Source organism: Poecile atricapillus, chromosome 3, assembly GCF_030490865.1.
Source record: "Poecile atricapillus isolate bPoeAtr1 chromosome 3, bPoeAtr1.hap1, whole genome shotgun sequence".
Classification (NCBI taxonomy): Eukaryota; Metazoa; Chordata; class Aves; order Passeriformes; family Paridae; genus Poecile; species Poecile atricapillus.
In genome coordinates, this window is record NC_081251.1 from 56,632,072 (window position 1) to 56,644,407 (window position 12,336).

A 12,336-nucleotide genomic window follows, 5' to 3' on the forward strand; every position below is an offset into this window, starting at 1 on the left:
TGTATGTCTTTTTTCCCTATCTCACTGAAGAGAAATGTAACACTGCTCTTGCATGCTGCAGGTAATATTCAGTCCTAGGGGATGCTAAAAATAGTGAACTGAGCTGTTACTGTACCAGAAATCACAGAAATCTTTAAAAGTAGGGTGGAAGAACACCTGGAGGAAGCAAATGCCTGGCATGACAGATTTCATCTGCGGAGTGGGGTGGTATAGAAGGTGGGGCTGTCCATAGTGACTTCATGCAGGAAGTATGTAAAGGAAGGAGTAGTATGGGAAATGCTCCACCAAATCCCTCAGAACAAAAAAAAAAAAAAAAACCAAAAACTTTTCCATAAGTCCTAGGTGATATATTCATAAAAGCCTCTTGGTACTCTGTAGGTGTCAGAGAATGGTTTGGGTTGGAAGGATCCTTCAAGATCATCTAGTTTCATCCCCCCCCACTATGGGCAGAGACACCTTCCACTAGACCAGGTTTCTCAGAGCCCCATGCAGCCTGGCTTTGAACACAGCCAAGGACGGGGCATCCACAACTCTGGGCAACATGTTCCAGTGCCTCATCATCCTCAGAGTAAAGGATTTCTTCCTTATACGTAATCTAAACTTACCCTCTTTTAGTTTAAAGCTGCTCTTCCTTGTCCTGTCTACATGCCCTTGTAAAAAGTCCCTCTCCACCTTTTAGCTTACCTTCAGGTAGCGGCAACTCACAATTACATCTTCTCTTTTCCAGATGAGCAATTCCAATTCTCTCAGCCTTTCCTTGTAGGACAAGTGTTCCATTCCTCTGATCGTCTTGGTGGCCTCCTCTGGACTCACTCCAGCAGGTCCATGTCCTTCCTGTTCTGGGACCCCAGAGCTGGAGGCAGCACTCCAAGTGGGGCCTCTACAGAGGTGCAGAATCCCCTCCCTCACCCTGCTGCCCACACTGCTTTGGATGCAGCCCAGGATAAAATTGGCTCTCTGGGATCCAAGTGCACATTGCTGGGTCATGTCCATCTTTCATCCACCAGAACCTCCCAGTCTTTCTGGGCACGGCTGCTCTTGGTGTGTTCATTCCCAGCCTGTGTTGATACCAGGGGTTGCCTGGACCCAGGTGCAGGACCCTGCATTTGGCCTTGTTAAATCACATGAGATTTGCATGGGCCCACTTTTTGAGCTTATAAAAGGGGTCTTATAACCATGAAATTATGAAGCTGAGTTCAACAGTCAGGGAATTCAATATAGCATGCTATATGTAGAAAAGCTTGCTATACCTAAGTTTTCAAGTTTGTATCAAATAATGTGGACCTTGGCACTCCAGACATAAATAAGGAGGATCTTGTGCATAGTCAAAGAGCAATGAACAAACCACCATTAGGGAACACTAGTTATTTTTATTACAATTTAGAGAAAGCAGAAGGTATTTGAACAATGAACAAAATTGTAATGGGTTTTGAGGGACAAAGTTTAGTCCCAAACTGATGAATGAGGATTTGGCCATTACAACTACAATAGCTGTCATAGATAAGGTTCGCCTCTTCAAATCAAATTACAAAACTCTTGAGTGCTATCAGTGAATATCTGGAGCTTTTATGAAGCATAAGTATCTCCTAAATTTATCTGTGGAGAAAGAGAAACATTTTGCTTTGTTAGCACTGTCATGTAGTATGAAATCTGTCTCTTAGAATAAAAATGAAAGCTAATAATGAGCTGCAATGTATTAAAATGGGCACTGGTTCTTTTGAAGTGCTGCCTAGATCCATGCTAGCAGTTTGAAGCCTTTATAACAATCCATAACAGAGCCAAAAAGCACACTACCCAATTTGAAGGGTAGTATTGAAAAGAATAATAGCAAATAAAAGAACTCTTGAAATGTGTGCCCACCTGTCCTTCTAGCTCTAAGGGAGCCTCAAACTGTGAAAAGTAAATTTTAAAACCTCTGATGATGGAGGGCATCTGGTGGTGTATGCTTATTCTCAGGGATATCGCTCCTTTTCCTACTGCTCTAAATAGGCAGGCCCCCACCTCAGATTGGAATAGGCCTTGCTGCTGATGCTTTCTACTGTGTGCACACAGCTCCCCTTTGCCATTGTCACTAGTCACACTTTGCTCCTTTGCTGTGTTGTGCTGCCGCCACCCAGGCTCTCCCTACCAACTCCTGCATCCTCAATGGGCTATCCAGGCCAGACTGTGTGTCCCAGCGTGGTGGCTCTCACCGCCAGCGTGGGGAGCCATGATTTGGATAAACTTACCTGTCAATCAATCATCTCTTCCTCAGTGACCATGTTCCCTAGAGCACTGTACATCATGTCCCTGTTTCTCCATGTGGATCCCATGGAAAACTCCCCAGAGTGCTCAGCTGTAGCACTGGCAGTGCCATAAAAAGTTCATTTCACATTCTTTAGAGAGAAGGGTTGGTTCTATTTATACACCCTACTAAGGGCAGTAGATTGATAACTCTGACTCATTGCTGGCTTGTGGGTTGTCACAGCTACTGGAACTTTTCCTGCAGTTTCTATCACCATTTTATCATTCTCTGACTTGAAGTTAGTGTTACCAGAGAAAATTCTGCTTACATTTTCAGAATTGTATCCTGCTTTTTTCAGGGTATGGAAGGGATATGCCAAGTTATGAATTCCAATCCAGTCTTTCCCAGCTTAGTGTTGCCTGCATATTTAATAAGCATATTCTGTTCTTTAATCCAGTCCATTGATGAAGATACTGAATAATTTTAGATCAGGGACAGATTTCTTTGTGGAGTGCTTCAGAGATCTAGGGATGTGATTTGTAAAATGTATCCCTTTTTTCCCTTGTATTTTCATAGCTGATGAGCTGGTGAGTGCCAGCTCAGTGTCATCAGATGTGCAGGCTTTGTTATAAGAGACTGTACAATTATGGCTACATTTATAGGCTATATAAGGCTAAGTCTGTAGGACTACAGTGGAGACTGTAGATATAATGATTTTAAAAATCCTTGACTACAGCATCATCTCTTTTAGGAGTTATTTGAAAGTCTGTCAGTGTCTCATCAGTAAAACATTTATTGAAACTATCCCTTCTTCAGGAATATGGCATTTTTATTTATTTGTTACCACACTAAATAGGTGTGCATAGAAAAAATTTAGAAGAGCTTGCAATGATCCCAAAACCTGTAAACTGGGGAGACAATTTCTTTGGTATGTTCTAAGTTAAATCTATTTTTGTAAGAACATTCAAAAAATTTATTACAGCAGAGGTCTGTTTGAGAAGCTGCAATGCTGAGAAAGATTTTGCAGAAGCCCCTTACACTAAATGTAATGTAATAGAAATTAAAACCCAATATGATCTTGGATTGTATGTGCAAACATCTGCTATCTAGGGGCAGCTATCAGAAAACAGTACCAGCCACAGCAAATGGGGACACAAGAGGAAATGCAAATAGTCCACTACCTGGTAAAGTCCAGGATCAAGAAATAGGTTAATTTCCTGCAATATAGTCTTAAAATACAGTAATACTAACATTACTGGATCTAATCCCAGGTACTTGTTAGTATAAGAATGATGCTGACAGCATATTTGTAAGGCTAGCCAGAGTCACCTTATTTATATCTCTCATTTTGAAGCTGACCCAGTAGAATGCATGATACTGATAGCTGTCCTCCAGTATAAACATGAAGCAGGTGAAGAGATTTTCACAGAAAATATGTGCTATAAAATTAAGGCTCTCATCTTGAGGTAGCTAAATTTTCAGTGACTTCAGGCGAATAATGGCCTTAGCTTCAATGGTTTGTTTTCAGATTTTCAGCATGAGCTCCCTGTCTTGAGTAGACATGCTTATATAAATTTGTGGTGTCAGTATCTAGAAGCGTGACCATGTGAAAATCTGTTTAGAACTGATCTGCTTTGCTTAGAACTAAAACTTTATCTGTGTCAGTAAGTCACTTTTCCTTCAGTGCAGAGCACCGTCAGGTGGTTTTAATGCTATGAGACAGCAAATAAAGTGGGATCATGTGCTTAGTTCAAACTAGTATCTGCACTCCAGCTGACTCTGTCAGTCTTGCTGCCTCAATGAAATGCTGGAAGAAATGCCACTTTGTGGCTACAGAGATAGTCAACATGCTTTTAAAGCATGCTTTGGGTTTTTCTCTTTAAACAAAGAACCATTTATCTATCTGCTAATAAATATTTATCTACTGATCACTCTAACAACGTCTGTTAACCTGCTAAGAAAAAGAAGGCCAGTGTTCTTTTATGGGAGCCATATGGATAACCCTTTGTAGAGGCTTGTTGAGTATTTCAGGATACACTTGCTAAGCAAAAACCAAGAATTGGACAGAATTTGTGATCTGCAGTGATTACGGTTCTTGAACTCCCTGTGTGCTGCCATGTACCACACAATTCTCACTTTCTGAGTCCAAAAGTCAAAGTCTAGTGTGCCCTGTGTTGAGAAATAAAATTATTTTGGCATCAACTCTTGTGCCTTCAGTTTCCAACTTTCCTGGAAATGAGAGGCCAAAGAAATCCTCTCTCCTGTTCGGTAAGGCTGTCATCAGTTTAGGTTAATTGATTATGCAAATCATAGAATCAATAAGGTTGGAAATGCGCTCCAATATCATCGAGTCCTGTCTTTAAGTAAACACCACCATGCCAACTAAACCATAGCACTAAGTGCCAGTGTCCAGTTGTTTCTTGAACAGTCCCAGAGACGATGACTCCACCACCTCCCTGGGCAGCCCATTCTGATGCTTGACTGCCCTTTCAGTGAAAAACTTCTTCCAGACCAGCCTGAACCTCCCCTGGTGCAAATTGAGGCCATTTTTTTTCATCCTGCCACTGATTGCTTGGGAGAAGAAGCCTACCCCCACCTGGCTACAATATCTTTCAGGTGGTTGTAAAGAGTGATGCATTTAATGTCCCACATTAAACAATTTGACAGTGATTTCTGAGGAATATTTCCTAGGTCACTGAATCCTGGCCCTACTGAGCAAATGTATGTAAAATTCCTCTTACAAGTTGATTGTGCTCTGTGTTATAAATAATTAATTTCAGCTGAAGATCCTTTTTCAAATCCTGTTAAGCGGAATCCTAAATTAATTTATAAAAATTTTATATCCAGTAGTTCTGCACTAATGTCATCCTTTGCATTCCACAGTTGTCCATTTGTTGTTCCATAGCATTGTTTTCCCTAACTTACTGACAGGGAGTTGTTGACCCTTTTCAGCCCCATTTTTGCTAGCCTAAACAAACCTGTCTTTGGTAGGCTCCTCCTGTGAGACTTTCTTTTCCCTGGCACCTTGATTCTTCTTTGCACTTCTTCCAGACTGAACTCTCGCTGAATACAAATAGGAGAATTGTGTGCAATATTCCAATTTCTATTCACCTCCTGTATGCAAGAGGTGAGTAACCTCAGGGGATCGGAGTGAGGGATGCTGGTTTGAAACAGACAGAGCCCAGACCTCCAGTTAGTTATAAACTATAACGACCTTTAATGTTGGCTGTAAACTGCCACTGAAAGAAGCTCTATCAAGAAATATAAGAATATCTTGTGTATAATAACAATACCGCGTGTCCCTTAAGAGTGTGAGCATCACAGAGCATTTCATTTTTCTTCTTTTAATCAGTCTTTTGGTGAAGGTTGCTTTGCTTGCCCCGCGTCTAGTAGAGCTGCTCTTTCTCTCTCTTGGCAAGTTCCACCGGCACCAGTTTCTCTCTGCGCTGGCTCACCCGGCACAAGGGCGTCCTCACGTATTTCCTGCAGAAGCACAAAACCCCGCACACGCTGGGCACTCCGCTCTCCCTGCGGCACACACCTGCCACAGCGGGCGGGCTGCGGGGCCCGGCAGCACGGCAGGGCGCACCCCGGAGAGCCGCCCCGGGATGGCCCGGGATAGCCAGGGATGGCCCGGGATGCCCCGGGATAGCCCAGGATGGCCCGGGATGCTCCGGCGGCTGCCGGCGCTTCCCCGCCTGCCCGCTCGGGGGCGGCCCCGCCGCACGCTCCGCCCGGAGCGCCCGCGCACCGCCGGCCCCGGCCCCGGCAGGGATGGATGCTTTCCTCTAAACCCGAGGGCCAGTGGCTAGTCTGTAAACTAATTAGTCCATAAACGAGCTCCTTCAAGCCCGGCTGAGTTGCAAATATTCTCCTGTAATCTAAAAAATACAAATACAGGACGGTGCTAAGATGTTCACACATGAATTACTTTTACTGCCAAAATAATATATCTAGACTGGTAGGTTAATTCAGGCTGGAAAAGGCCTCTAAAATTGTCAAGTCCAGCTGTTAACCTAACAGTGTTATTTTCACCATTAAACCATGTCCCAAAATAACAAATCTAGATAATTTTTTAACATCTACAGGGTTAATGATTCCACCACTTCCCAGGGAAGCCTCTTCCAACACCTTATCACCCTTTCAGTAAAGAAATTTTTCCTATTATCCAATCTAAGCCTCTTCTGATGCAATTTGAGACCATTTCTTCTTGTCCTGTCTCTTCTTGCTTGGGGAAGAGACTGACCCTCACCTTTCTACAGCACTCAGTAAAGATACGAGAAAATCCAATCTACAACAGCTATCAAAATTCACATGGAGCCTTGAAGTGACACCCAGGACAAGCCAATTTGAAATACAAGATCTCTCCTTTCCATTTTCTGCATGCAACCCAAACCACACAGTCCTAAATGCAAGATCTGAGTCGTCCTCCCATCCAGGAATGCCAGACAGCAAAAGTGCTGGGGAGCCAGGCTTGGCTGCAAGTTCCTCAAAGGGGTGTTCAAAAACCACCTCACTTTTACGGCCAGTCCTTCAGCACCAACAAAATGTTTGGTTGGCTACTGAAGTCAACATATGCAAGCTCAAGCCTTGAGAGAATTGGAATTTTCCCACATAGTTTCCTTTTTTTTTTTTTCCAATATGTGCTGCTGAACGGCTTTGTCTCTCTGACATTTGGGGGATACAGTCACACACTTGGTACTTACTGTTTAGCTAGTTCCATGGATATTTGCTCCAAAGAGCATCCTTTTGTCTCTGGTATAAACATGATAACAAAAGCCAGTGATGCCAGGCTCATTATTGTGTAGATGAAGCACACCCAGGACAAGCCAATGAGCTCTACAAAGGAAGAAAATATGACTTTTTTCATTTTCAAATATGGCAATTTTTCTTCCCGTTGCTGTATTTTATAGGATGCAGCCCCTAAAGCACATGAGAAGTTAGAAAGAAGCTAGGCTGTTATTCTTAGCACACATATATCAAAAATGAAGAGTGGCTTTGCTTTTTCTAATACTTCTTATGAAATAAAATTAAGGAGTTCATATTGGCCTACTTAGCATGAACCTATTGGTTTATTTGCAATCACTCTGAATGAAAACAGTGAGTAGCCATTGTTACTGGTTTGTGGGAAGGCAGTGGGGATCACGAGTGCCTTGAATTTTTGCCTGTGTCTGGTTTTGGTGCACATTCTTTCTTGGAGCAAATCCAAGCATTTTTCACACTATTACAGTTGTGTCCAGCTAATCCTCCCCACCTGTCAGTGCCCAGCATTTCCATTGAGAGTCATGGGTTCTGTGCCAGAAAGTGGTCCAAGAGTGAGCTCCTAATGGGGCCATCCAAGAACTAGTGGTTTTGTGAGCCTGCAGTCCAGGGGCAGGTAGATCCGAGGGATGCATCTGCAGCCCCTGGAAAGTAAAGCGTGTACAAACCCAACAGTCTGCTGCAGCCCCCTTAGCCCTTTTCCCTGCTAAGATAAACCTGGACAGCTGAGACATTTGTCATTTGTGTCATGAGCTGAAAATTGCAGCTCAAGCTGCTAATCCAGCTGGTACCTCTGCATCAGCACCTGAGTACAGATGCTGCTGGCCACTGTGTCCTCCACGTGTATTCATTTGACAATAGAATCCAAATCCTGCCTTTCTGCCATAGACAAGGAATGCATATTTTCTTGTACTTACATTTTCATAAATCCGGATTAGACCCAGCTAAGCCAAGGGAGTTACTGTGGCTTTACAGTCTTTGAAACTGAGACCGGGATAACAGCGAGATGTACATTAACAAGTAACACTGCACGACAAGAGGGGATCTCCCGGTGAAACAGCTGACACCAAGCACTTGAGGTCTGCACTAGGTGGTTTTGGGGACATTTCCTTAGGAATAGCTCAAGTCTGGTCCAAGGACTGAGCAAGTGTTCGTAGCTGGACTGCCTACAATATGCATTTTCTGATTTGGTTTTGTCCAAAAGCTTGCACAGCTCTGTGATGGGCAGTGAGACCAAGGGTCTTCTTTAAAAGGAAAGTTTCCTTTTAAAGAAGACCCTTGATCCAATTAAAGTGAGAGTGTGAACACACTGAACTTCATATTCATGTCACATATGACATATATATGTCATATTTTTCCTAGTTTTAATCAAGATAGTACTCAGGATGGAGGATGTGTTTTTTTCTTTCACTCTTTTTCTTTGAAAGCAAACACAAATGTGAAACCCATTTTAGTAACAGATCAACAGATCACACTCATTTTAGTACGAGATCACATGCATTTTCAAATCTGTCTTTAACAACATCTACTGGGGTCAAAACTACCTTGACTTTTTGTGAGTTGATTGTCTGCCTCTGGTGGAGAGTAATGTAGACTTAAGGGAAACCTGGAATTTCTGCTCTCTTATATATTTTGATTTTCAGCACATATTTTCCTCACAATAAGACCAAAAACTAAAATTTGCAAAGCCTCATATAATATAAAATTAGAAAAATAAATTTGCTAATCAATAAATTTCAGCATCAGCATTTAACCTTCCCCTTTGATTATCATCATATTAGAAGTCATATACGGTAGTCTACTTTCTCACATTCAAACGTGAAAGACTTTTACCTCACAAAGACACTTTTTTCTAAAGAAAATTTTCTGAAAGCCAAGACATTCCTGTGAAAGAGAAATTAATTAAATGAGATTGTGCTTAAAAATGTCTGATCAGAAAAGCTGTGGTGTGATCTAGAACAGAACTTGCATTGATTTCAGAAGATGCAGGACTTAATCCTAAACATGATGTATTTTCAGCCTACCAAGGCAATGGTGTTTTTCAGACCTGAGTCTCACAGCCTGTGGAGTTGATGTGCGAGGTGGTCTGACAGCCAGCACTGTGAGGCTGAACTTACTGGCACCAACAAACATGTGGTGGGTGAAGTTACACCGACACCTAAACAGAGATCTTGTCTCCTGGGCTTTCACAGCTGCAATTTTAGCAATGCTTTTGTAAAAGAGAGACTTGTTTTGCCCACTAGGAGAATATCAGCTTGGAAGTACATGGAGAAATCTTACCAGTTACAGTCAAAAACGTCAAGGAGATGAGGAGATTTATACCCCAGTTCATGCTAGATGTCAAAGCCATGGCCCGTCCTCTGATCCCACCGGGGAAAATTTCACTCAAGACCAACCAGGACACTGAAATATAAAGAAAAAAAAAATATTTCTTTGAAAGGAAGGCTCTCCTTGATGTAAATCTAGGCACTCCATGGATTCAGGTGAGGCCACCTGAAAGAATAAGTTGATTTTCAGGGGGTTAGGATTGTGAAGGCCCATGCTCTGCAGGCAGCATGTGCAGCAATCAGCATCACCTCAGGTCACCATCCCTTCATCCCTGCCCAGTGGGTGCCTGAGCCAGTGACAGGTGGCACTGGACTGGGAAGGTGAGCTCTGACTGCACATCTGGGTATGAAAGGCAGTTCTGACTAAATAACTCTCGGGTGACATAGCACTAATGGAGGTGGGGCAGCAAACCAAAGCAATCTTCAGCCTCAGAGGGGCACTGTGTGTTTATGCCACCTTATAAATCAACCTGCCACACTGAAGTATGCTTGCTATTCCAGCTCTCTGCTCCACATAAATGAGATTGGTGAGGTATAAATGAAGAGGGGCTGATTTTTGACTCTTTCATATCACGCCACACCACACCACACGTGATCTAAATGCTGGTGCTGCTAGCTCACAAAAACAAATTCAGACACGAAGAGCTGGCCATGTAATCACCTTGATAGCAAGAGAAAAAAAAAAAAAAGAAAAAGAAAAATTTTTGTACCGTTTCTGATTACCAGAAAACAAATGAACAAAAACCCATACACAAACAAACCCAAAGCCCAGCCAAAAACCTGCTCCACCCTCTCCTTTTGCTGACAAGCAAGATGCATTAGCAAGAGGTTGCTGTCTGGAGAGGTTGTGGGTTAGCAGATAACTACAAGAGCACAAGAGCAGCGAGGTACTCATGGATAAGCTTCAGTGTCTTCAGACCCTTGGACATAGCCATTATAAATTGCTCATCTGTGCTGAGCACAAGCAAAATGACAAATGGGAGTTTACCCAGAACACTTGCACTGGGCAGTTCAAAAGATACATTTTAAAAATAGGCTCCTGTATGTCCAAGTGTGTTTCACACTATACTATCCCTTTGGATGCTTGTAGAATTCCTGTGTGACAGCACTGGTAAAGGTAGGAAGAAAAAGGTGCTTCAGGAGGAAATTAAAAAGGACTAGCTGAAATGGGAAAAAAACCCCTGAATTTAGAGTCAACAGAGCAAATTTCAGCAAATTCTAGATTTCTTTGTACCATAGATTTGTATTAATTTTTTTTCAAGGGACTTGGCCCAGATTTTTATATTTTTTAAAGAAAAATAAAAAAAAGCTTCACTCCTACCATGGGAGTCACCCAGAAGAGTGATAATTTTATTACTCAGGATCAAGGCCACACTTCCTAATGGCCTAAGCCTGTTGGGCTTAGTCAAGTGGCCATAACACAGCCACCACATCAAACAGCAGCCATGAGAGACTTTTGCTTCCTTTTTTTTTTTGTAAAGACTTGGATCACATCAAGCTTTAACACACTTGCTGCTGACAAGACAAATGTTGCTGTGAAGAAGCACCATCGGCGTGTTCTGTGGTGTGCCCACAGACGAGGCGGGAGCGAAGAAGAAGCGAACTGACTTCTCAAGCAGGTGTTTGTCCCTGCCAAGCCAGCTAGCCCTGCACCTGAGCAAATTCATGGGGATGTCATGATTGCATTTTGCACCCCCTCAGCACCAACTAATCGAAAGTTAGTCACAAAACTTCAGGAGCTGAAAAGCAAAGGAGCAAGGAAGCAAGAGGTGTGAGGTGTACATTCACAGCACCATGGCCTGCCAGCCAGCACAAAAGCTTGGCTGAAAAAATTGTTGCACATCAAAAACTGGCAAAAGAGATATTTGCCGTCACATTAGAATTAAAATAAAGGTAGAAAGAATCCAAACCCACTTTCTGCTGGGCATAAACCAACCTCCAGGAACAAAGCAGTGTTCTGGGCACTGGAGGATGGATGGCTCATGTTGCAGCTAAAATGTGTGACACTGTGGCAACTCCAATACCATGCAGTTTTCCAAGGACAATCTGGCCCTTTCAGCCTAACTGATAATTTGTCTGGAGGTTTGAATTGTGTTGTTTTCCTGTTAAGAAACCAAAATACTTGAGGATCTGCATCACCTGTAATAGTGGTTAGCTGCTTTTATTGCAACCACTTATTTAGTTTAGACAGATGCCACCAAAACACCAGGACTGTTCTTCGTGTCTGCTAATGATAGCTACACCCGCTGGCATGGCCCTGACCTCTGCTTAGCTGGCAAGGAGTGGATAGGCTCATTCCCCCGGGGGGAAAGAGCAGTTGTAGAAATCTGACACTACAGTCTGTTTACTCCTTTCTCCAAGCTGAAGCAGCAATAACCATCGATTCTTTGCTTTTAGCACCTCTCTGGGATTGTGTTTTCTATTTGTGCCTTTGCCAAAAAGCAGCAGCTGCTGTAGGTATGGCAGGGATGTGACTTGCTCTGGGGAAGCCAGCAGCTAGGTTCAAGCTCCCATTCATAATGACTGCCACTACCTTCTGGGCTGTGCACACAGCACTGCAGAAATTTAACCTTCACACTCCCAAAGTCACTGCCAAGCCACCCGTGTGCTCTGCCTTCACCAGCCTAAGCAGTGGCATTCTACAGGGGAAACCAGCCTGTCCTTGAAAAGAGGATCCAAGTACCACCCTCCACCCTGCCACTGCTCCATCTGCTGTGTAACCCAGCAGTATTTCCAAAGGATGCTGTGGTAGTGACCACACTGCACAAATTCTGTAGGTTTCAGTGTCTGCTCCAGCCACCCCTGGCTGGTGTTAGTGGAATGGATGGGAAAAGAGCTGGTGATCCCCAGGTCAGATGTAGGCAAGAGATGAGGCTAAGGGCTGGACAGCATGGTTCTCTGTACTCGATTCAACAGCTGCGGGATTTGTTGCTGCAGGCAGTAACTCACCTTTGCTGACCCGCACTGTGTTGTGTGTTGACGGCAGTTAAGAAAAATTGTGCAGTTTAATGGTTCTTTATTATG

The 12,336-nt window shown here is 43.2% G+C and overlaps 1 protein-coding gene across 1 annotated transcript in view; it reads right to left on the reverse strand.

Annotated features, from left to right (window-relative positions):
- Positions 1 to 5,421: 5,421 nt before the first annotated feature.
- The window catches only part of SLC2A12 (solute carrier family 2 member 12), a 30,364-nt gene continuing 23,449 nt past the window's right edge, over positions 5,422 to 12,336 (reverse strand). Inside the window, exons 3-5 of the mRNA XM_058835927.1 lie at positions 9,266 to 9,388; positions 6,931 to 7,063; positions 5,422 to 5,707 (exon numbers count right to left, since the gene is read on the reverse strand). Of these exons, the coding sequence (XP_058691910.1) occupies positions 5,611 to 5,707; positions 6,931 to 7,063; positions 9,266 to 9,388 (353 nt within the window). The 3' untranslated portion in view covers positions 5,422 to 5,610. The remainder of the gene's footprint in view (positions 5,708 to 6,930; positions 7,064 to 9,265; positions 9,389 to 12,336) is intronic.